Source organism: Engystomops pustulosus, chromosome 6, assembly GCF_040894005.1.
Source record: "Engystomops pustulosus chromosome 6, aEngPut4.maternal, whole genome shotgun sequence".
NCBI classification, from domain to species: Eukaryota; Metazoa; Chordata; class Amphibia; order Anura; family Leptodactylidae; genus Engystomops; species Engystomops pustulosus.
Genome location: NC_092416.1, coordinates 82952424 through 82976018, shown reverse-complemented (window position 1 = coordinate 82976018; position 23595 = coordinate 82952424). Strand labels below are relative to the sequence as shown.

The window sequence follows — 23595 nt, the reverse complement described above, 5'->3', positions numbered from 1 at the left end:
AGGTGTCCTTTAAAGTCATTTCAGCTCACCTACTCAGCTGACCCAATGACCTAGTGCTCGGGGTAGCTGAGTCGGAGTCAGCTCAAATGATATAGAGGATGAAGATATCCAGCACATAGCCAAATCCTTGTATAAAAATCATGGTTAAAAACACAGTTTAATTCATAAGATTAAAAAGTTATGACACCATAGCATGTGGAAGAAAAACTGACGTGTTTAGAATCAGGAGAGATTCTTAGTTGTAGTCTGAATTGTGTGCATGGCAAACCCCGCACTAAATAGTTTGGTTTGTATTGGTTCCACCCCAGAACCTGCGTTAGGGCGGGTTGCGTTTTCATTGCGTTTTGAAACGCATTACAACAGCTGAGATGAGTTGATTTGCCTGATTACATTACTATTAACATTTGCGTTTCAGCTGTTGTAATGCGTTTCAAAACGCAATGAAAACACAACCAAATCGCACTGTGTGACCGCTCCCTCAGGCGAACCCGGGGAAAGAACCTGGGATTCATTAAAGGTAAGTTTTCTCATGATATGTTCAAAATTTATTGTATGTAAGTCACAATTTCTTACACAAGGGTTTATCTCATATTCTGATATAAATCCAACATATTACAAAAAGGATGTCGTTTTGTTACTAAAAATGCACAAATCTTTAGGATCCATGTTATCACTGATAGGAAACCAACTTGGTTAAGTTCTGGGGTGGAACCAATACAAACCAAACTCTATGGGTATTTAATAAATATATATCAGATCATTACAGTAATTTACGGCAGATTTAGGGCAGTGGTGCCGTTAACCTGCACAGCCGATATTTGTTCCGCTATACAGATTTTCACTTTTTATACAGTACAGCCTACATATTGTACATTACAATGAGAAGATCTGATTATATAGACAACAGTATTACAGTTAGGATATTTTTATATATTATAAGGCTGATTATTCGTAGAGACAAATTTGGTGGTTACCTGCATGTATTTACATAAGCTACATCTAGTGCCCCCGCACCTGTAACGGCTGGTTCTACTTAACCAAGTTGGTTTCCTATCAGTGATAACATGGATCCCAAAGATTGTGCATTTTTAGTTACAAAACGACATCCTAATATGTTGGTTAGATCATTATCTTGGTAGAAAATTAGATGTTTCTTAATAATTCCTAATATTTCATTGTACTGCCTATTGTAAGTAGTGCTGAAGGTAATCTCTAACAGTGAAGTCAAGCGCTCTCTTCCTCAGAACCCCCCCCCCCCCCTCTTCCCTGTAATTGTTGGTCCTGCATCCAGAGACATCAGTAACCAGATATCCTGAAGTCCAATGTATGTTCAGAGTGGATTTCTGTGTTAAACTCTCATCCTCTTTGACTTTACACAATCAATTTACATCTCACTTCAAAGTTGATTTTCTGGATGATGCCGCCACACTGGACCATGAAAGAACCAATGACTAGAAGGTGTTACACTGCTTCTGGTAGTGGTTTATTAGACCAATTGCTGTTGAAAAGTTTCTTTTAAAGGCTGCAGCCAGATATACATTATTTTCTCTAATTGTGTACATGGAAGTAAGCATGGATATTTTCCGAAACTAGACTAGACACCCTATTCCATAATTTAGAATCTAAATTTAAATGGATAAAAATGTTCATGGGAAAATAAAACAAAGCAAAATCCCTTTTATTTTGTGTTTAGAGCTACTTTGCAGATCTGTCCCCATGAGTTTCAGTCTGCAAAAAAAAAACCCTATAGTCTGTTTTTTCCAATCAGATTTCTTTCCATCTTGTCAATACAGTATATAAGGTGTGAGAAAAATAGTACTATATACATAGTTGCTTCATTTTTTTAATTTTGCATGTATTGCAGCAACAAAAGGACAAAACTTGAACAACAATATTTTAATTGCCAAGATATACAAAGACAAAAATCTGACAATCCCCTATTTGGCCGATGATTAAATTGCCCATTTTTTTTGTTCTAAAGCAGCATCAGTTTTGCTCGTCACACTATAGTTCATGGTTTGTGAATAGGTATATATTAGCTATAGAGCAGTCTAGAATAAAACTGCATTGTTATTTGTTTGCTTTGCATTTATAGTTCTTCATTTATAAAAGTGTTAGCATGAAATTTTATAAATCATCTGTATGTAAACTGAGGGTGAGGCCCACTGTCAACACTGTGTCACCATTGAGACAAATCTTAATCCTGGTCATCCCCTTTAGGGCTGTTTCCCCCACTAATAGACAGGTGATAAATGTTTACTAGGAGCTGCTGGATCCTTTACAATTATTAGAGCAGAGGTCACTTACCCTCTGTTCAGCCTCACTACATATTTGAGTGGGGCATTATGCCATCCATCCAAACATAATGCCTAATGGAGAGTACTGACACCTGCTGTTGAAAAATGAAGATATTGTACAGTTCCGGACAACTTTTCTATTATATGAATGTGGCCAACTCTCATGGGTGGCCATGGGGGCTCATAGACAGTAACTGAAGTTTTAAAGGACATCTACAACCAAATGAGTCTGAGGGGCTCCAGGCTTCATTAACACCCATGGAGCCTCGAGCCCTTCAGGCTCATTTGTATACATTCTTTAATCCTGGGGGTAGATGCCCTTTAAACTCCACATTGCAAGAGAAAATCAAAATGGAAAACTACAAGACACTAGAAAAGAAGAGCGCACAGCCTGGAGCTCAATACCAAACATGTAAAAGAGCCTTATGTGATAAATAAAACAAATGCAGGAAGACACAAATGTATTCTTTTTTTGCATGACATGTTACACCCAGAGATAGACGTCACAGTGGAAAGTTTTTTTTTTACACAAATATATAGCCCTTTAGTTTATTCTTATATATTTAAATAGCTAAACAGACAGAAATAATTACATACAAGTGAAAAATAGAGTTTACAGCATAATAAAGGACATTTCTTGAGATATGCAATACTGTATATACAGGACGAATCAAAGCCAGAACCACCTTAGTATCTGTAATGTTATTCCGGTTTTAGGAAGACCATCTACTAAATATGTAACCCTGTCTATACATTACATATAATTGAGACCATACCCTGCAGCTTCAATTATTTCATTCTACAGTACCCGTATGGGCAATTTGCCCTTAGCCACCCATTTATAAAATACAAAATTTAAAACTTTTGCAAAAATATTAATATTTTAAAATAGAGGATTTCCCCCTGTGCTGCAAAAAATAGACTAAAGATCAGTAACATTAATAAACTAGTAACATTAGAAGCCAATCATCAGATCACAAACCCTAAAGGAACAAGTACGAAACACTGTATACCTGATCATAACCAAGCTGCGGGAGAGGATAAGAGGGCATAAGTGGTCACTAACATCTTGTGCTTTACAAAAAAATCTTCATATTCAGAATGTGGAAAAATGGCATAGTGCAGTATCTTTCCATGTCACCCGAGTCCAAAGGCTCATTCTTCAGTAGCTCCACAGAAATAGCTTCCCCAGCACATGTGACTGAGGGCGTCTTTGGTATATAGATATATTTCAGTTCATATACTATATATATATATATATATATATTTATATATTGCATGGAAGACATTAAATAGCATCTGTTTAAAGTCCGTGTATCCCAATGATTCCATTCAAAGACTGGCATTCTCAAGTTCACTGTCCACTTTTTTCTTTTGCCTTTCCATCACCGCTTCTAGTTCTGAGATCTTTTTTGAATCCTAAAATAAAATCAAATTAAAGTTTATTTTTGTAAAGTTTGCTTAGTGATTGTTCCTATCTACCTAAAATGAAAATGAAGCAGCTTCTTGATGTCTTGATGTCATGCTATATGCCCAATTTGTATATAAAGCTCCAGAGCAAGATTATATGGAAAGCTCCAGAGCCGCACATATGCCTCCATGCTGTGTGCTTGTACCTATACATATAACACAGCATATAGCTGCGCTGCATGCAGACACCCAGGTCTTTCCCCTTTTCTGAATATCTAACATTGGTTGAGTAAGCTAGCTGCCAGCCAAGTCCTAGCCAATCAGTGTTAGGTATGTTATCCAACTGATCACCCCCCACCTCTGCTGAGTGATCTCTGATAGTGAGGAGCTGACACATGGGAATATTAATTTGGTAAGTAGGTAGTGCCAGCAAGTACAAACAGTGGCCCACATTTACTAAAAATTGAACAAACTGCACTATGTGCAGAGGGCGCCAGATTCTGGTGCAGACGTGTGTGACACAAATGTGGCTTGGACACTTTTATTACCTGTGAAAACACTTTGCACTGAAAAGAATGTGTAAAGTCCAGCAGAAAAAACTGTTGCAAAGACCTTAGTAAATGTTGGCCAGTATGTTTTGGGTGACATCAATGTGTTTATTGACCCGTGTGCTGTCAAATCAGGTGTGTGTATTGACCCCCTGTGCTGTAACATCAGTGTGTGTGTGTATTAACCCCCTGTGTGCTGTGACATGAGTGTGTGTGTATTAACCCCCTGTGCTGTAACATCACTGTGTGGGTGACTAAAACATAAAACCACTGTGCTGTGCCATCAATTTGTGTGTATTAACCCCCTGTGTGCTGTGACATGAGTGTGTGTGTATTAACCCTCTGTGCTGTAACATCACTGTGTGGGTGACTAAAACATAAAACCACTGTGTTGTGCCATCAATTTGTGTGTATTGACCCCCTGTGCTGTGACATCAGGGTGTGTGTAATGACCCCCTGTGCTGTGACATCAATGTGGGTGTATTGACCCCCTGTGCTGTGACATCAATGTGGGTGTATTGACCCCCTGTGCTGTGCCATCAATGTGTGTGTATTGACCCCCTGTGCTGTCACATCAGGGTGTGTGTATTGACCCCCTGTGCTGTCACATCAGTGTGTACATTACTCCCTGTGCTGTCACATCAGTGTGTATATTTACCCCTTGTGCTGTCATACTACAAACATTATGAGGAGTATGAACCATGTAATCCCATACCTCAAGAAGAGCCTTCTGCACCATGACCTGGCTGTATACCCGGGCGCCTTCCTCAGGGCTCACAGTTTTAAACTCATCTTTTCTGAGAGAAAACAACTGTGCTCCATTTAGCACACCGAGAGATTTTACTGTCCTAAAATAGCAACAGAAATGATCATTATTATTATTATAAAACATTATACAGTAGGTTAACCTCTATATAACACAAATACACTTTTATTTATGCTTAAAGGAAATCTACCATCAAAATCCAGCATAGCAAACCATGGACACTGACTCATAGATCCAGACACCGCGACTGTAGTAATCTTAAATTTGTTATGCATGGCCTCCTTCCTTCTAAAATCAACCTGTAAAATTATGCTTATGAGCCTGAAGGGCTCTGCCTTGGCATTTCCAGAGCCACTCTTTTTTCTAACTTCATGGGCTGTTACAATGAACAGTGCAGGTCTCCCCTCCTTTCCTGCTGTTGCTAGATGACACAGGCAGTGGGAGGAGCGAAAGAGCAGGGGGTTAAGTGAGACATGTTTTGCTCATTGTAACAGCCTGTGGATCTGCAGTACTATGGGGCTCTGGTAACGCCCCTAGAGCCCAACATGCTCATTAGCATAATTTAAAAAGTATCTTTTAAGAGGGAAACAGGCCATGGATAACAAATATAAAAATATTAGCACAGTCACTGTACCTGGATCTGTGCCCTTGGTTGATCCATGCTTGATTTTGATGGTAGATTTTCTTTCATCTTAATCTGTCCACTTCAGTAAGTAAGCCACATCTGAGCATCTGGACTGTTGATTACCCTCATCATTAGTGTGGTGGCATTCGTGTGGTTCTGTTGTTTAGTCTTTTTCTTTTTGGAGTCACCCACTTACACATGAATACTTAACTCTTTTTAGCGTGGATCTTTTTTAAGTAAGTAAATTCCTGCCAGGCTCATTTGTTAGCAGCTTATGCTAGTTTGTGAGTAAAGGGTGATGCATGTTGAAATCCCATTACCTAAACCTTCTCTCTCCTGTGATCATCTGTAGTTGTAAGAATCAGAAGGCATCCATACACATTAAATTGACAGCTGATCCTTTCGAGGTCAACTTGTTTTTTATTAAATAGTCACAAACATCTCATCAATCTTTGTATAAGAAGCGTTGTAAAGTGCCTCATTCTTCACTTACTTGGCATCTCTCTGGTAAAATTGACATCCTCCCTGAAATTCTGTCTTGTCAGCAAGAGCCATACTATCACTGCTGTACTAGATTACACAGAAGCTCTATGTAGAAGGGAGGGGGAGGAGTGACTTGCTACTGCTAGGTCTCCACCCCGAAGAGCTAAGACAACTACAGATTATATAGATGCTATAGAACAGTGATGGCAAACCTTTTCGACGCGGACGGCCCAAACTACAACCAAAACCCACATATTTTTCGCAGAGTGCCAATGTGTCAATTTAAGCTGTAACGTAATACTCCCTGCTCTGTCACAGGTTTAAAGTATATAGGCACCTGAGGACACCAATACAGTAGAAAGAAGAAGTGTGGATTATCAGTGTAGCTGCCTTCTAGGGTCCTGGGCTGCCTGGAACTGCAAGAGGCCTTGAATCCTATCTGGTGAAGTCTGCTTTGAGTGCCACCTCTGGCACCCGTGCCATAGGTTCATCACTGCTATAGAATATAGATAACAAGTAACAATGCTTAGAAACAGTGTTAATCCTCACATTCATCAACTGGGTTACCGATTTATTTGTTGAAAGGGGCAAGACTGCCTCACAAGAGACTTTATTGCAGATGCTTTGTGGAGGCTTCTCCCAGGTGCTTTTTTTCATATCCATGGTCTCATTTTAAATTGCAGTAGCCTAATCCAGCTCAAAGTAGAAACTTCAAGGAGAAGAAAAAGGCACCAGGGGGGCAAAAAAAAAAACCTGACATGTTCTACCACCTCAGAACATGAGGGGACCCAGGTCACCCAGCCTGGTGGCTCGTCCCCTGTCGCTCTATTAGAGCTCTTTGACCTGAAGTTGTGCAGCATTAGAACCTCGATCATGTCCCTAGAGGGAGAGGTTAGTGTGCCACAGCCCTAACAGCAACCTGGCAGGAAAGGGAAGAAGCTACAGCTGGAGGACTGAGTTTGTTGGGTTCCATATTATAAACAGTAAGTAGAGGCTGAACATGTAATCACCTAGAACCCAAACTGAGCAACACCGTGTAAGTTCAAGGGAGGGAATGGTTAAAGGGCTTTGCTTTGTATCTATGACCATTGTACCATTATGTACTGTATACACTGATTTGGCGAGCTCTGTGTAGCACCGTGTAACCTGTGTGTACTATAAAAATAAGGGAATTATTATAATACAGTTCACACTGTATGCAGAATTGAATAGCCCCTGTTCGGCCAGATTACATTTACAGATGGAGAACTTTAATGTTTTTGCAAAATGCATAATGTGGTTGCCATACTTTTTAAATGGGAAGCAGTAATGTTATGTGAAGTGCATAGCACAGAAAAATGTTACATTTTTTAACATGATGAATTAACTTGCTAATTTCTACTTCTGCATATATACTTCTCTTTATTAAGGATACTGGAGCAGGACATGCATGCATTGCAGGACCTCATGGCCCACATTTATTAAAACTAGTGCAGTCTGTGAGTGAGTGAGTACACCAGATTAATCAAAACATTTACTAAGGATCGCGGACCGCAATTCTGTGGGGTTTCCCGCCTATTTCTGTTCTGCGCTGAATCGCACAGGGGATTGTGTCACACGCGATAGGATTGTGGCGCATCGGCGCCTGCTTGCATGCAACGCAAATCGGGGGGCAGGCCGTCTGACAACCCGACTCATTTAGAATTTAAAATTCAAATTGTGTCGCAAGATCAGCACTCACATACACCGGGAAGAAGAAGGTGAACTCTGGCGGACCTGAGCGGGGAAGCGACACATTCAAGAAATCGGGCACACGATGTAAGTGAATCGCGGCAGCTCCGAATCCTCGGCGGACATTCCTGATCGGTGGACGCAACGGGACGGGTAAGTAAATGTGCCCCACAATCTTCATGAATCTGGCACCCCTTGCACTGTTTGGGAAGTGTGCATTATTTTTTTTTTGATGCACTTTGTTCTTGCTGCAGAATTGTGGCACAGACAGAATTGTAGCACATGTCAGTAATAAATATGGCGTATACACTGACTAATCAGTAACACACCCCTTTAGGTGAACATTTTTCTGTCTTGTCCCACACAGCGCAGCCTCAACACAAAACTGGTGCAAACATTTTGCACTGAAAAGAACGTGCAAACTGCTTACATATGTATAAAGTGTATGAAGTTAGAAGGAAAACTGCCGCTAACACAACTTATTTTCTTTGTACAGGCAGTCCCCGGGTTACATACAAGATAGGGACTGTAGGTTTGTTCTTAAGTTGAATTTGTATGTAAGTCGAAACTGTATATTTTATCATTGTAGTTCCCGACAATTTTTTTTTTTGCCCCAGTGACAATTGGAGTTTCAAATTTTTTTGCTGTAATAGGACCAAGCATTATCAATAAAGCTTCATTGCAGACAATTTTAAGCTGATTATTGCAGTCTGGGACTATTTTAAAGCATCCAGAGAGCTTCACCAGAGGTCACAGTGGGCAGAGGGGTCTGTCTGTAACTATGGGTTGTCTGTAAGTCGGGTGTCCTTAAGTAGGGGACCGCCTGTATTACGTTCTAGTGCATTAGCTTAAATCTTACATTATAGTGGGTTTTTTAGTATGAACTGAAACTGCTATCTGGTGTCAGCTTAACATATTGGCAAAAAGAAAAATGAAGCCTTACAGTGTGTTAAATCCTTTTCCTCTGAGCCAAGCGGCGACCTCTGAGGGGCTAGATTCTTCGTTAAGTGGAATGGAGGTATCTGACGATTTCTGTATATTTAGATTTTTCTGTGGTGCTGTTCGCCCGTTTGCCAGCCTGAGCAGCAATTCTTCATTCATACTGTCAAATTTTTCTAAAACAGATTAGATTTATTAGGTTTTTACAAAATGTGTGGAATTTTCCAATATAACTGCCACTACCCAACTTTATTGTTGAAAGTTTTTCTTTAAGATTTCATAAATCTTCCTCACAGTCTTAGCCAACCGGCTCAAACTGATTTGATGAATATAAAAGTTCCAATTCTTACCTTGTTTGACAGTAGTCTGTGCCTGTTGCTGACCATCTACAGTATCCCACTGTCCTGGGTTGGTAATATTTGATTTTGGTGGCTTTTTGGGAGGTGCTGGTGGTTGAGACTTATGGAATAAAGAGTAAAAGGGTTATTTAATATTATTCTATATGTCTTATGATGCTGTATTTGCATCACATTCTATGACCAAGGTTAAGTTTATATCAACAGTTTTTGTTTCATTTTTTCTATCATAGCAACAGTAAAACATAATGGGGTTGATCTGTGACATGAACGATGTACAACAGATACCACATATTCTGGTGCCATCATTTGATTGAAAAAGGGGAGCTTTCTGATTTTTTTCAGACAGGGTTTTCCACGCAATCTATGCCATAGACTACTGTTACAGGTGTACCAAGCCCAAAATGGATACTTGATGTCCATAATTTGGGGAGATTGAATGTAGTGTTTTTTTTTCACTACTTAATTTAGTTGTTGTTTTTGAGATCTTTTTGAAAAATGAAACAATGAACAATTTCATTTTTTGCTTGATGAAAAGTTAAGAACATTTTTAAGAACACTAGCCAAAGCCTACCAAGCTCTTTCATTTAAAAACAATTATTGGAATTACCTTTCCAGGAAAAATGTAAAAAAAGATTAAATCATTTAGAGGCCTCACGCAAATTACTGTACAGTTCGTCCTACACACCATATTGCTAATCAAAAATATGCCCGGGCGCATCTAATATATGTCGGAGGTAGTAGGCACACTAATGCACATCTGGTGGACATGTACACATATCCAACTTTTAAGGGTCCAAAAGTACCTTTACTATCGCTAACAGTAGAGTACCTCACCAATAGTGATATAACTATAATGAAGCAATTGCTTCAAAATGGAAAAGCCAATCTTTACCATCCATTACAGAAATAAAATAAAGCTCAGATTTAACTATTCAATGGAAAAACTCATCGCCCGAAATTTAGGGCAACATAAAGATGGGAAGTTAGTTGGTCCAAATGGGAGAAGTTCTATCCCTTGTCATCATTTAATCATTACAAGAAAAGTCCCTTCATCAAAAAGTAAAATTCGCTACCTAAACAATTTAATGCATGGTGTAAGCCGAGTTTTGTTGTATTATGTGAATACAATTACTTGTTCTGTATGTTGTTCTACGTCATTTTTATTGCTGTGAGGAAAGGGTTATATTGACTTCACATTAATAAGAAAAAATGCCACCTCTAGGTTGTGTAACACAAGTAAGCAAATGTATTTAAGTTTTCCTTTCGAAGTGCCCTGCGTGGCAAGGTACTACTGTATTGAACCTAGTATATGAAAAACAACACTGTATAACCTGTACTTGTTCTAACAAATAACAAAATTAATAAAAATGTACGTTAAAAAAAAGAAAAGTTATACAATTTACAATGTATTTTCTATGGAGTATCAATGTGAAAAATATGTTTTCATTTTTATTCAAATCCACATAAAAACATACCACACGGCAACGTGCACAGGAATACATGGCATCACAGGTTAAAAAGCCGATGCGTTTCACTCAGCCGAGCTTAGCCATGACTAAGTTCGGCTGAGTGAAACGTGTCGGTTTGCAATTGGTCTTTTTATCTTGTGACAATGTACTTTCTGTAATGATTCCTTTTGGTTTTATAGATCTCTGCTCGCTTTCATTCAGAGTGTGCGGTCACACTGTGCATTTTTTGTTGCGTTTTTAGAAATGCAACGTGTGACTGAACTCTAAAGCTTCATTGATTTTGTCCATCGGATAATAACCAGACCATGGTCATGTGATGTCACACAGGTACACGGCTTGTAAATATCACAATGAGTAATGAGAGCTTTATTCTCATGCATCAAATATTAGATATATTTGATGCATGTAGCACAGCTAATCTACAATAAAAAATTGGACCAATTATCAGGTGCCGACCAGAAATACTGGATGATGGGACAATCCCAAATCATGTGCCAAAATGTGACCGGAACATGTTTGTACCTGTGACAGCTCGTATCAGGCATGAAACCTAATCGGGGTAAGATAACATTGGTGTGTAATATACAGTTGAATTTTTTATTACCGGTAATTAAGTTTATTATTGGCTGCAAGTCAGACATATCTGTGTGACTCTAACAGCTCGGCATGCACCTCCTCGCTTAGGGATGGTAATAAGGATTTCCACTCCTACAGTGCACAAAAAGGGGTTGCTCAAGACTTGACTTGTATTAGATGTGAATATATAACAGAAATGACTACTGCCAGGTCCTGGGACCTAATTCAACCAATCAGGGGGCGTTAAGATAGTGTATCAGACATACGGTACTTTGAAATTGGGCTTGCAGCTTGGGCTTGGAAATCTATAAAAGCTCTGCCTTGTTACCTGATATTACTACCTATTCAAAGGACATAAGTGAGGTGTCTCCCCAGATGTCAAGTATAGATTGTATGTCGGGAGATCTATACTATAATTGTCGGGAGGACTATACGACTGATGTATGAAAGAATCAACGAACATCTGAGAAATGTAAAGAGAAAGAATAAGGGTAATTTCCTGTCAGGTCCCCTTATGGATAAACATGCAGGGAAATTGACAGGAGTAACTACCTTTGGAACAAAACAAATTCTTCCAGGCTGGAGAAGGGGGAAACTTCATTACTAAAATGTCTGAAACTTAACACTATGGCCACACTAGGATTAAACAGTGCGATTGAGACCTTTGCTTTTTAGTAGTTAACTATGTAAAAGCCGAAATAGGTTCAATGGCACAACCGTCAGCGATAAAAGGAAGGTGCTGATTCCAGAATCCCTGACGAAGGAAGCCAAATAGCTTCCAAAACACGTAGGAAACTTGATCTTCATTCCTTCCCATAGTAAAGTATTGAGGTAACTGAAGTGGAAGCCCGCGAACACAACACAGCAAGCACGTGGCCTGGGCTGCCTTGGACTAGTTGCAGGAAGTGTGTGAACTGCACTACAGATTGCCGACTGGAATAAAAAGACTGAAAACCTTTTCAGTAAAGCTTTTTTATATGTGAACTCATTTTTGGAGCGCGAAATACGTTGTTTTACAAGTATAGATTGTACCCCCATAAGTTTGTGTAAAACTTGGTCCTAAGGCCTCATTACGGTGTGGGAGTTCTGGATTATTCCACAGTGGGTATACAAAGATACGCCTCTGTATACCATGGTCTCCACACTGACCTGGCCACTTCCTGCACTGATACCCTATTTCCCCGAAAATAAGACAGTGTCTTATATTAATTTTTGCTCCAAAAGAGGCACTAGGTCTTATTTTCAGGGGATGTCTTATTTTTCCATGAACAAGTATTTACATTTATTATTGAACAAAAAGTCAACTTCTCAAACATTAATGAATTTCATGCTTTCTTTCTTGTGACTCCATTTCTATTAGAATCATTGACCCCAATCTCTCATGTTTAGTAAAAGCACTTTCCATAAATGACCCTTCTTATCCTGGTAGCTGCCGGTATCACATTTGCAGCACAACATCCGGTGAATTACTTCCATAAATTCTTCCCCATGTCACAACCTTCTGCAGCATCTAAAAGAAGGCGCGGGGGGAACTGCTGCAATGACTTATTTCTATATATTTCTAAGCCTGAACAAAATTGTACTAGGTCTTTGGGGGATGTCTTATTTTAGGGGAAACAGGGTAGCAACCGTGGACCAGACCACAAAGGGGATTCAATGTGTACTATAATGAGGGGGACTGGAAAAATTCAGCCAAGTATGAATCAGGGGCCATCAGGGCCACGGTCCAAGGAACCATAGCTGACCCGCCGGATAGTATAAATGCAGAGCAGGCAGCGCCAAACCCGCCATTGCCTTGGGTCTCTGCAATTTAGCGAGTTGCAACTTGGATTTACCCGAACCCCTTATAAAAGGGATCATGAGAGATTCCACTCAACTAAAAAACGACTGGGAGATGGGATGGAAAAAGTGTGTAGTGACATAAAGACCCCTGGGTTGTATAACCATCTTTACAAGATAAATTTCCCCTGCCTCAGATAGCGGAGGTTTCAACCAGATACCAAATTTTGTTTTGAATAGGTCGAGAAGGAGGGCTCATGAAAGCCGGCGCAATTGCGCCAAAATCCGATCGTGTGTGCCAAAAACCCCTTTTAAATCCCTATCCCAGCAGCGCAAAATGGAAATCATCGGGATGTCCGACGAAAGTGTGGTCTGCGGGGCCCTTAGTAAATGAGCCCCATTGTTTAACTAGCATTATAGTTCATGCATGGTAATATACTTTTCTAAGAACACACTGAATATCTGATATTGATCTATTGCTATGTAGGTAAACTTTAAAATCCACTTCTGGACCTTTGTATTTCAATCTGATCTTCTCAGATTATCTCTGTGTTATACAACTGTTCTTTATGCAGACTTGAAATAAATTAAAGGGCACACAGAACCTACCTTTAATGGACTACCAGGAGGGACTCCATTCGGTTTTGGTTTATTAAGGTCTGCTGCGGTGGCAGGAGCCAGTATATTATAAGGCACATAACCAATCTGTCCAAAGCGATTCTGGACCTTCCACCATTTCTTGGAATCATCTAAAACCTAAAAAAAAGTCAAAATGAAACATGCTTATGTTGTATGGCCCACGCTCCACTCAAGACTGCTCAAATAATAAACACTTACTAACCCGGAGCCGGACTGGCCCCTTTAATAGCGCATACCCCAAATATAAATAACCACACATAAACCATTGCTTAACCATTCTCAATTGTGGGTTGACTCGGGGTCGGCCACAGCTTTATTGAAACCATTGATAATTTAACCATTTCTTTGTTTGAATATATACACACTTTTAACCATTCCACTTTACATAACACCAGATAACACCCTGTATGCCTGCCATATGTAAGGGCATGTAGGGCAGTGTTACCCCTAAAAAACCGCTGCGATGACAAAATATATACGAAAACGATATAAAAACGATACTGCTATTCACAGTATTTAAGCATGTGCCCACCTCTTGTACCGCCCACATTACTAGCCATGCCCCCAGCACATCCCTCTGATGAATAAAGATGAGAGAGGGTACAGCAACCTCCAATTACACCTTTTATTGTATGAGGACTGTTGCCACCTTTGAGCAGTCATTAGCCCAACGGCTATGCGCCTAGGGGCTATCAATATGAGAAGTTCAGTTGATATTCAAAAGTCCGATCTTAGTTTTGTAATAAAGGATTCAACTTGCCATTTATTCTCTTAAAGAGGACCTGTCATCCAAAAAAAATGCTCTAGGAGCTGCTTACTGGAGTAAGCAACTTTCCGAAAAAGCTAGCGAACACTGCACTGCCATACCCTCAGAACACTGGACCAAGCTTACAGTGGTCCAGCATATGCATGAGGGGGCGGTCCGAGGAGGCGTATGATGTCTGGCAGTCACTGCTGCCTATGACATGGGAGAGGTGGTACAGGGAAGAAGCACCTCGGACCGCCCACTCTGCTTGTATGGCAATGCAGTGTTCCTTAGACATTCTATAATGTCATAAATATCTATTAAATGCAGGTCTCCCTCCTGGTATTCAAATGTATCTTCTTCTTATTATTTTTATCTTATGAACAAGGTCTAATTATACTTTCCATATGACAGGTTTGTTTTAACTAACCGTGCACATTAGATGCATGCCCACCAAACTTGATGGCAAATCCCTGTGTCAGACATGCCATATTTTACCTTGCCCATTCAATTTGTTCTCAGGAAGACAAGATGCTTTACATTACGTTTTTTTCCCCTTTGTGAAAACATCCATGCCTGGCCAAGTAGAACATGTATTTTGTATGATTTCTAGAGGCAGCTATTGGATGAACACCCTCATACCATATGTATTTCTGGTATTCTAAAAATTATTAACTTACATGGCGTAAATCTAAATAATAACTGGCATGAGACTCTAATTGTGAACCAGAATCCAATATATCAGGAGAGCCTAACAGGATGCCATAAGATAGACTGCAGATATGGACATACCTCTAGTATTTCACCGTGTAACACTGACAATTCACTGCTGTTTCTGGCAACAAAATCGTATGAACAGCTTACACACTTGCTGTCTTTTTCTTGGTGGCTGAAAAAAAATAGCAATGGTAATAATGTATTTATGTAAGATGTACCTCTTCATATGTCACATTTCATAAACCAGTAAGGAACTAGGATAAGCTACGTGCAGCTAGGTGCAGAATGCTGGCGAGATGCCAGTATGGCAGTGGTCAGACTTTTGGGGGTCAGACTTTTGAGGTCTACTGTATCATATGTAGTTATGTACTTCCCCCGTGTTTGTAAAATTGTAAAAAGTATTACTTTGCATAACATATTATTATTATAAACTATTTTATGCTAATCAACACATCTCTTTTCTCAGATCTTTCTTTCTATGCAACAAATGAGATTTAAACAAGTAGAGGGTAAACACTGGCACTTAAAGCAGAAACACACTAACTTCAGGCTGAGGGTGGAGGGAGTGTATTTGGTTGGACGGGGTGCTCAGCCGTAGAAAAGTATGCATAGTGGAAGAAAGAAAGGCAGCACTCACTGACATCATGTGCTGAACTTTATTCATCGGTGTGGCATAGCAGGGCAGAACACTGGTCACAAGGTGCAAACCTTCACTGTGCAAACCTCTATAGAGTATGTTTTGTATGCAAACTTCTAATAACTAAATAACAAATATGCTCAGTAGTTACATTATTTTATTGCCATGAAATCTACACATTCTTTGTGCACACAGGAAAATCCGCAGTAGAGTGTGTGTGTTTCATTGCAGTTTGGGCGTTCAGCTCCCACTCCCTCCCCCGCACCTATTTTTTGTGAGTATATATACTTGATGAAATAAAAAAGAAGATATCCACAACTACTATTTGGTGAGTGCCATCCTTGCTTTCTACATTGCATTTTCATTGCAGTTACATCATCTTTCTGTCTTCAAAATGTCTCAAAATGGCCACATCTGCCGATTTGCTCCAAATTTGCAATTTTTTGTTGGAATGAGACAATTTACTCCACTTTTTTACTTCAGAAAACTTGGTCCTGATTTATATTGTGAATCCAGATGTAAACAGATTTATGAAGTGCAAGTTATCAAAAAGTAGGTACTCTCACTGCCATCCATTCCAGAACAGCCACAGGAGAAACTGTTGCAACTCATTTACAACTTTTATGTGACTTTTTAAGCTTTGATATTAAAGGGGTATTCCTATTTTGGCAAATTAATGTTATTGTTTGTACAAGTTTCCAATATACTTTCTGTATCAATTCCTTACGGTTTTCTGGATCTCTGCTTACTGTCATTCTATAGAAAGCTTCTATGTTTACTTCCAGTGGATAGAAATCTGTCCAAGGTCACACAGGTGCACGGCTTGTTATTATCATAGAGAGTAATCAGAGCTGTGTTATAACGAGTCGTTCAGATTTCTATCCACTGGAAGTAAACATAGAAGCTTTCTATAGAATGACAGTAAGCAGAGATCTAGAAAACCACGAGAAACTTATACAGAAAGTATATTGGGAAATTATATAACTTTTCATTATACAAACAATAACATTTATTTGCTAAACTAGGAATGAGTGGCAAAAAATCCTATGTACATACAAATCCGGTATTTAGGTAAGTTAGGATGATTCTATAGGTTTTTGTAACTGCTCCTGGACATGCCCCCACAGAGCAAACATTTTTCTGGCCATAAAATCTCTTTCTCAAAACTACAGAACTGGAAGAATTTACATTATATGAGCAAAAAGCAGATGAGATACTGTAGGGAGAAGAATCACTGGACATTGCACTACATGATAGTGGCTGTGCCATCTACTTGAATTAATGTTTGTAACCTGTAGTCTTTATAGTATACAGTTAGATATTAGTAATACTTGACATCACTTACCCATTCAGAGCTGGGGGAGGGGGTGGCTGTTGTACTTGAGGAGTTGATTGCTATAACAAACATACAGGAAATAATAAATGAAACAGAAACAGTAACAGTCCATAGGAATATTACATTTTAAAGAACTCTGTTGACTACACTACACAGGTCTTAGAAGTGACATACAATAATTAGTACATAATTTATAAGCTAGCATATAATTGCACTATAATTTGGTCTCTGGTGTAAATTATAAAAAAAAAGCCTTGCAGGGTCGTCCTTCATGCACCGTTATGAATACTGATGCAAAATACTGACAAGAGTACTGCCATGTGATTAATTAATTTTATCTTGGTTATTTCATCTTTTTTTCTCATCAGTTATTCACAACTAAAGCCAGGAGTGGAAACTTGAAAGAACAGGAGCCTTCTCTGTGTTGTTTCTATTTCTGGGTTTGACTCGCAATAACTGATGCAAAAAAACTGATGAAATAACAGATGGGAAGTAGCTGTGTTATTGATAGGAGTATCAGAAGCATGGTTTGTTGGTTTACAGAGGCAGTTATTTCCCCTGTAACAAATCATACAGTTGATTAAAAATGGGTATTCTCATCTGGGCATTGACATTTAATTGAATGAATCTACTATATTTATACATTTATTCAACTGGAGGTTATTAAAAAAAATGTTCCTGCTTGAAAAGAATTTCCCATAAATGTAGCCATGTTGTGCTATAGAAACAAGATAGCTGTCCTTAGATATGACCAACTCTGCTGGAGTTTTTGCAGAAAGAAACAAATGAAATTTTACATATGAAATTGCTGGGAATTACTGCATGTCCTGCATTTTTCCTGTGGTACTGAAAGCTGAATCAAGGTGGTCAGGCAGGGCTCAGTAGTGCATGTCTAGCCACCACTGCCAGGGTGCAGAGTGGTCGTATCCAAGGACATCTAATTTCTAAGAGACAACATTGCTACATTTATGGGAAATTATCTTCCTATAGGAAGAAAGGTAATTTAGGAAGAAATTCAATGTGATGTTATTACATACATGTATGAGTCAAAACTGCAATATCAGACACAACCCATGGGCAAGAATAGTGATGTTTCTAGGAAATAAGAGACTGTATCACTGTAGAATGTATCACATGCACAAGCTACTCACCTGTGATCTTAATTCTTCATGGCGATGTTGAAGCTCAATGGGATCCTCCCAGGGTTTCCCATCTATATAATTGGGTACCCATCCACTGTTAAATGTTGGAAAATATGTTTCACAATAGTCCCGTGGAAATTCCAGTCTTAAGAAAAAAGGAAATTTTGTATAATGTGTAACAGCTTGTGATAATATGAAAGGAAAACAATATTCTTGTTATTGAGATTGACTGCACAACAGTTTCTCTACAACACAGGTCTTCTAAACAGACAGGTATGGAGCATCTCCCAAACATATCTTATTTTATTCATAGTGTAATTTAGTTTGTGTAAATCAGCTCTGTCCCATACTCCAAGGGCAGATGAGATATAAAGGAACCTGATAAAATGTGTAATGACTTCAATGGGTTTTCCCATGAAAGAAAGTTCTGAAATTTTAATCCCCTAGTCATGTCCACACAATAAAGACCATTTTAAACTTCTTTTTTTTATAATTTTACTCAGTTTTATTGCTGTTTTAGCTCCTATAAGTCAGTGATGGTTAGTGTAAAATTCCAGAGTGTGGGTGGGGACTCTCTAAGCAGACACTTCATGATCCCTCCAGTGCTATGAGATGCTGGGTGCGACAATGTGCTTAGATTATCAGGGTTAAGGGGTTATCTACACTTTTATTTAGCCTCTTAAGATACTATTATCCGACACATTGAAAAAGAGAGGAGACAGATCAGCTCTGCTAACTCGCCTATAATACACACAGAGTCAGCTCTGCTATAAACCTCCATTCCAGATAAAGACCTTATCTTGCAGTCATTTAGCACCAGCTTTTGAGAAAGGAGGGAGAACCCCTGAAACGCGTCTAGCTTGGCGAGTGAACTTGACTGTCACTGAATCTTATTGCATCTTAATACTGGAACTTCGCTTCGTCTTCACAGAAGACATATATGCACAGATACCAAAGAACAAGTGTGTTTTTTAAATCCTACCACGGTAAGACTCTCCTTGCACCATTTCTAGAAAGGAAATTACTACAACATGCCAGGTGAACTTTGGTAGGAGTGGAGCACGCCCTTGGAGAAGCGCTATCATTAAAAGGAACCAGCAGTTACGGAGCTCCGGATTATTAAACACACATTGGCTTTACGCCTGCGCAGTAAATCTGACCAGATGCCGAAGAAGACACACGCTTGCAAGTAGAGTGGAAACTGAACGGTGTGTGAGTATTATATGACCCTACATTTCTCACAAACACGCAGCAAACACCATTAAATATCACAATCTTGCTTTCTTAACCATTTGCAAGCCAGGTAAGAGACTGTTAGTATGTGTGTCATGCTTCATCCAACTAAGACACCAAAGTGATGATAAATGTGCACTACGTCTTATCCAACTAAAGTGACGACAAATGTGTATTACGCTCTATCCAACTATTGCGTCTAAATTGAGACATTACGTATAAGAAAGCAAAAAAGAAAAGAAGATTTTGCCTTCATACATTTTTGACTTTTACATTTTGTATTCATTTCATGATTAAGACTTTTCTGAGAAACATTGTTGAGGTATTAGTCACTTGAACAGTATGAACACTGCACAATCACACAATTGTTTCAGGGGCCTCTTTTACCAACCAGTGGATATAGCCATACTCACATTTATGTTGCTAGTGATTTTCTTAGGTGTACTATTAGGTGTATTAGTTTGATATATATATATATATATATATATATATATATATATATATATATATATATATATATATATATATTATTTTGTTGGACCTCTAGTACATTAATATTTTAATAAAACTGTATTTTATTCAAAAACAAATTCTGTGTATTTTATTTTCAACTATATACTGGTGCTCTGGACACTTTGTAATTAGTTTTTGTTTGTTGATGATACTTCAACTATCCGTGAGCACATGTTTTTGGACCCCTATTGGATGGAATGATATATGTTGAGTAGCCCCAATCCTTTACCTATTTTTTCAAGAGTTAACAATACCTAATGCTATTGTCCAAAGATGTAAAGCAAGCTGGAAGATGAATGGAGGTGTGCTACCACCTGAGCAAGGGAGTATATAAACTGCTGGTGGGCGGGAGCACATGGTCTGTCTGTCTGAACAGGCGAGTGAGAGACTCCATCTTGGAGTCAAGTCTAGTCAGAGTGAGCAGTACATGTCAGTGCTGTCACAGTAAGTGTCCTAAGACCAGGAACCACATGTGCCTCAGGCCATTGACTAGCACGCAGGTTACAACCCAATTCTGTGCAAATTTTTGCCAAAAAGTGTAAATTATGTCTTAAAAGTCTTGGACCATATTTTTCAAAATTTTTTAGAAATTTTTACAACGAATATCACAAAAAGCGCAGGACGAATTGCTTCCCTGGGAAAGGGGAGTGTAGCAAAAATTATGCAGACGGACTAGAATTTATCATCCAGCATCAGACACTGTGATAAAACTTTCTACTTTAACTTTGCACCTCTTTTTATGCGCCACAGATACATGTCACAGTGACTTTTCTTCACCCCACTGGCACCATTCAGATGACTATTGCTAATTTAAACAAAGCATAAGCTGTAAATAAAATATACATAAAAATTTTGTACATATAGCTTATTTTCCCCAAGAGAAACTCTTGATAAATAATAATATAGACCTATAATACTTATTGTATATGTACAGCAGTGGAATTACCTTGGCTTGGTCCAGTGTGGTCCCAAAGAATTCCATAATTCTAGTTCATTGTCATCTAAACACTCTTTCAGCAGAGCAACAGCTTCTTTGGTGAGCATTGGACTTTTGATACTACCAGCCATGTCCGGACCTCCAGAACTCTCCACCAGCTGATATAAGGAAAAGTCAAATTTATATTTTTGTGTGATACAAAGCAGAGCACCTTAGATCATCACATACATCACATACATACAATCAATAGATAAGGTTAATAAAAAAATCCTAATAAATAAAACTTACAGTTTTAAGTGGTCCAAATAAAAAGTGAACAAGTTCAATTGAACTGGGATTCATAATGTTATTTCGAAGCCGTGCCTATGATGTGAGAAAGAAAAAAGTTAATAAAGACACTACATTTCAAGTTCTACAAGTTCTGTTTAAATCCCTGCTCGTGTTCTCATATACCAGCAGACAGAAGCAGTATTTGAATTTCTGTGCAGCGTCTTCATACTCTTCTAATTTTGGTGGTTTGGCCCGGAGAGTCAGCAATCCCTCTGAGAAAAAAAAAGTTCAAAATAAGAAGAATTTTGCTTTCTATTATGGTGTTATAGGTTAAGATTTTATATGGATGTTATAGGTTAATATTTTCATACAGGGTAAGTAGTAGACCATATAAATACAGAGCCTTATTTTTTACTTCTCTTATTTCATGGAGGGGTTTGTCCCATTCTTTTTAGCAGCAGTTTTTGCAGATTAGAAACAAAACATATACCATCCCAAAACTTCATGGTCAATACAAATGTGTTTCATGCACCAGAGTGCCAATGCCATAAAAATATATCATAAATATCAATAATTAAATCCTGTGTGTTCATTTTACCTCCAGCTTCCTGTTTCTTGCTTCTTCTTGACTTTTTTCTTTGATTCAGGACTTTAAATGCTTCTGCGGACTTCTGAAGATTTCCCATAAAGTACTCAATGTCATCGAAGCAGTGGTTCAGTAGATCCTGTACAACACAATAGTATAAATAAAATATTTTCGGGATAATATAGTTACAGTCAATGAAATGATGTTCTACCACAATGGAAGTGTGTTGTACATATACTGTTTTGCAAAATGCTACAGGTTATGTGTCTGAAACCTGCACCAGTGTACCAGACCTGAAGAATTCCTTAGCTCTATTGCTGTAGTTGTAGAATAAATTTCATATTTGTAAAATGTGAATCACAGATCAGTGAGACATTGAGAATAAATGGTCCAGGCTTGGTTATTTGTGGCCAGTTCCTCTCTAACAAACACTTTGAATGTTTCAGCCAGAGTATGTAAGGTGCCCGTAACTCTTATGTGTAACATCCTCCTATTAAAAGTGGGAAAAAGACACACTGAATTGCAAAGAATGTCACATTGAAGGGGTATTCCTATGAAGACATGATTCTTAAATGTACTAAAATAACACATTCTCTAATTCAATGCTATTTAAAGAAATACAGCATTACACAGATATAATTCCAACCTCTCTTTATCAGTCCTGGTGTACACAATTTCGGTTGCCGCTGGACCTGACCCGGAATCTTCTGACTTTAGGTTTGGGATGACATATTGTTCTAATGTCTGAAGCTGCACTGAGCTGCTCTCTGCACTCCAGCCCCCATCCAAGCCGATGTGAGGAGAGTAAAGCTACAAGCTACAGACAGATAAGGTCTTTACCCAGGGGTAGGAGAATAGAGGCATAAAGCAGTGCTGATAGTGTATGCCATGGCTGTTATAGCAGAGCTGAGAATGTCATGTGTACAGTAATATACATCTCATGTTGTATCATGATGTCTCATAATGTTTCTGCTTATAGAGTAAAATTGTAAAGTAATCTTTATTGTGTAAACATCACTAGGGGATTGAAATTTGAGAATTCTCTTTCATGGGCAAACCCTTTAAGAATGCTGTGCAATAATTGACGACCCAAAACCTGCAGTGTAAATCATTTTGTGTTGCCATTTTTGTACATGGCTTGTGGATGGGATTTGTATGAACACCATACACGCTACACTCCCTTCAGGTGTGTCTGCAACCTAACGTTTTTGTAGGGAGCTCTCTTACAACTGATGCAAATAAAGTATAACAGCCCAAATGGTTCAGTCAGTAAGATCTTTAGTAGAAAATCCAGTATTTACCACTAGTGTAAATAATCCAGCTAGTTTAGGACAGTACACTCCAGATCACGGCTGGTAGGAACTTGCATCTCAGACTCTTGGCATCTCTAAAGTTATGTTTGGAGTGGCGACAAACTCAAGGACATTATGTACTAAGAACTGAAAAACGCCTCTGCCCTCTACTGATGCTATAAAATAATGGTAAAAAAATTACAAAAGATGTAGTGAGAGAAAGGAGACAATTATATAATATATGTGAAAATATCAACTAGGAGTGTTAGAAGGACGAAAGGTCCCTTTGTTCTAGTGTCTTTTCATTTGTGTTTTTTATGTTAATGGAGTCCTTTGGGGACAACATTGCTTGACCTGGAAGTGCAGAGCTTTGAGGACCTTTTGGCATTGGGGTAGCACAGTAATCCGTGGTGTGAGAAAGTTTCTTTTTCACTTATTTTTACTACTAAAAATGCTAAACACAAAATTTCTAGTCAACAAAAGTATAACATTTGCTAAAGTCATTCAAAAAAGCAGAACCATTTGTATGCAATGTAATAAAATGAATCCTTTGTACAGCATTGTACATTTTGACACTCCTCAATTAT

The 23595-nt window shown here is 38.6% G+C and overlaps 1 protein-coding gene across 2 annotated transcripts in view; it reads right to left on the bottom strand.

Moving 5' to 3' along the window:
- Window positions 1-2743: 2743 nt before the first annotated feature.
- The window catches only part of EPS8L1 (EPS8 signaling adaptor L1), a 72092-nt gene continuing 51240 nt past the window's right edge, over window positions 2744-23595 (bottom strand). For both annotated transcript variants that reach the window (XM_072156795.1, XM_072156796.1), the window contains 12 exons: window positions 21729-21855; window positions 21314-21402; window positions 21149-21223; window positions 20870-21018; window positions 18187-18322; window positions 17045-17094; window positions 15138-15234; window positions 13571-13717; window positions 9129-9237; window positions 8783-8954; window positions 4971-5103; window positions 2744-3716 (listed from right to left, as the gene is read on the bottom strand). In XM_072156795.1, the coding sequence (XP_072012896.1) occupies window positions 3630-3716; window positions 4971-5103; window positions 8783-8954; window positions 9129-9237; window positions 13571-13717; window positions 15138-15234; window positions 17045-17094; window positions 18187-18322; window positions 20870-21018; window positions 21149-21223; window positions 21314-21402; window positions 21729-21855 (1371 nt within the window). In that variant the 3' untranslated portion in view covers window positions 2744-3629. The remainder of the gene's footprint in view (window positions 3717-4970; window positions 5104-8782; window positions 8955-9128; window positions 9238-13570; window positions 13718-15137; window positions 15235-17044; window positions 17095-18186; window positions 18323-20869; window positions 21019-21148; window positions 21224-21313; window positions 21403-21728; window positions 21856-23595) is intronic.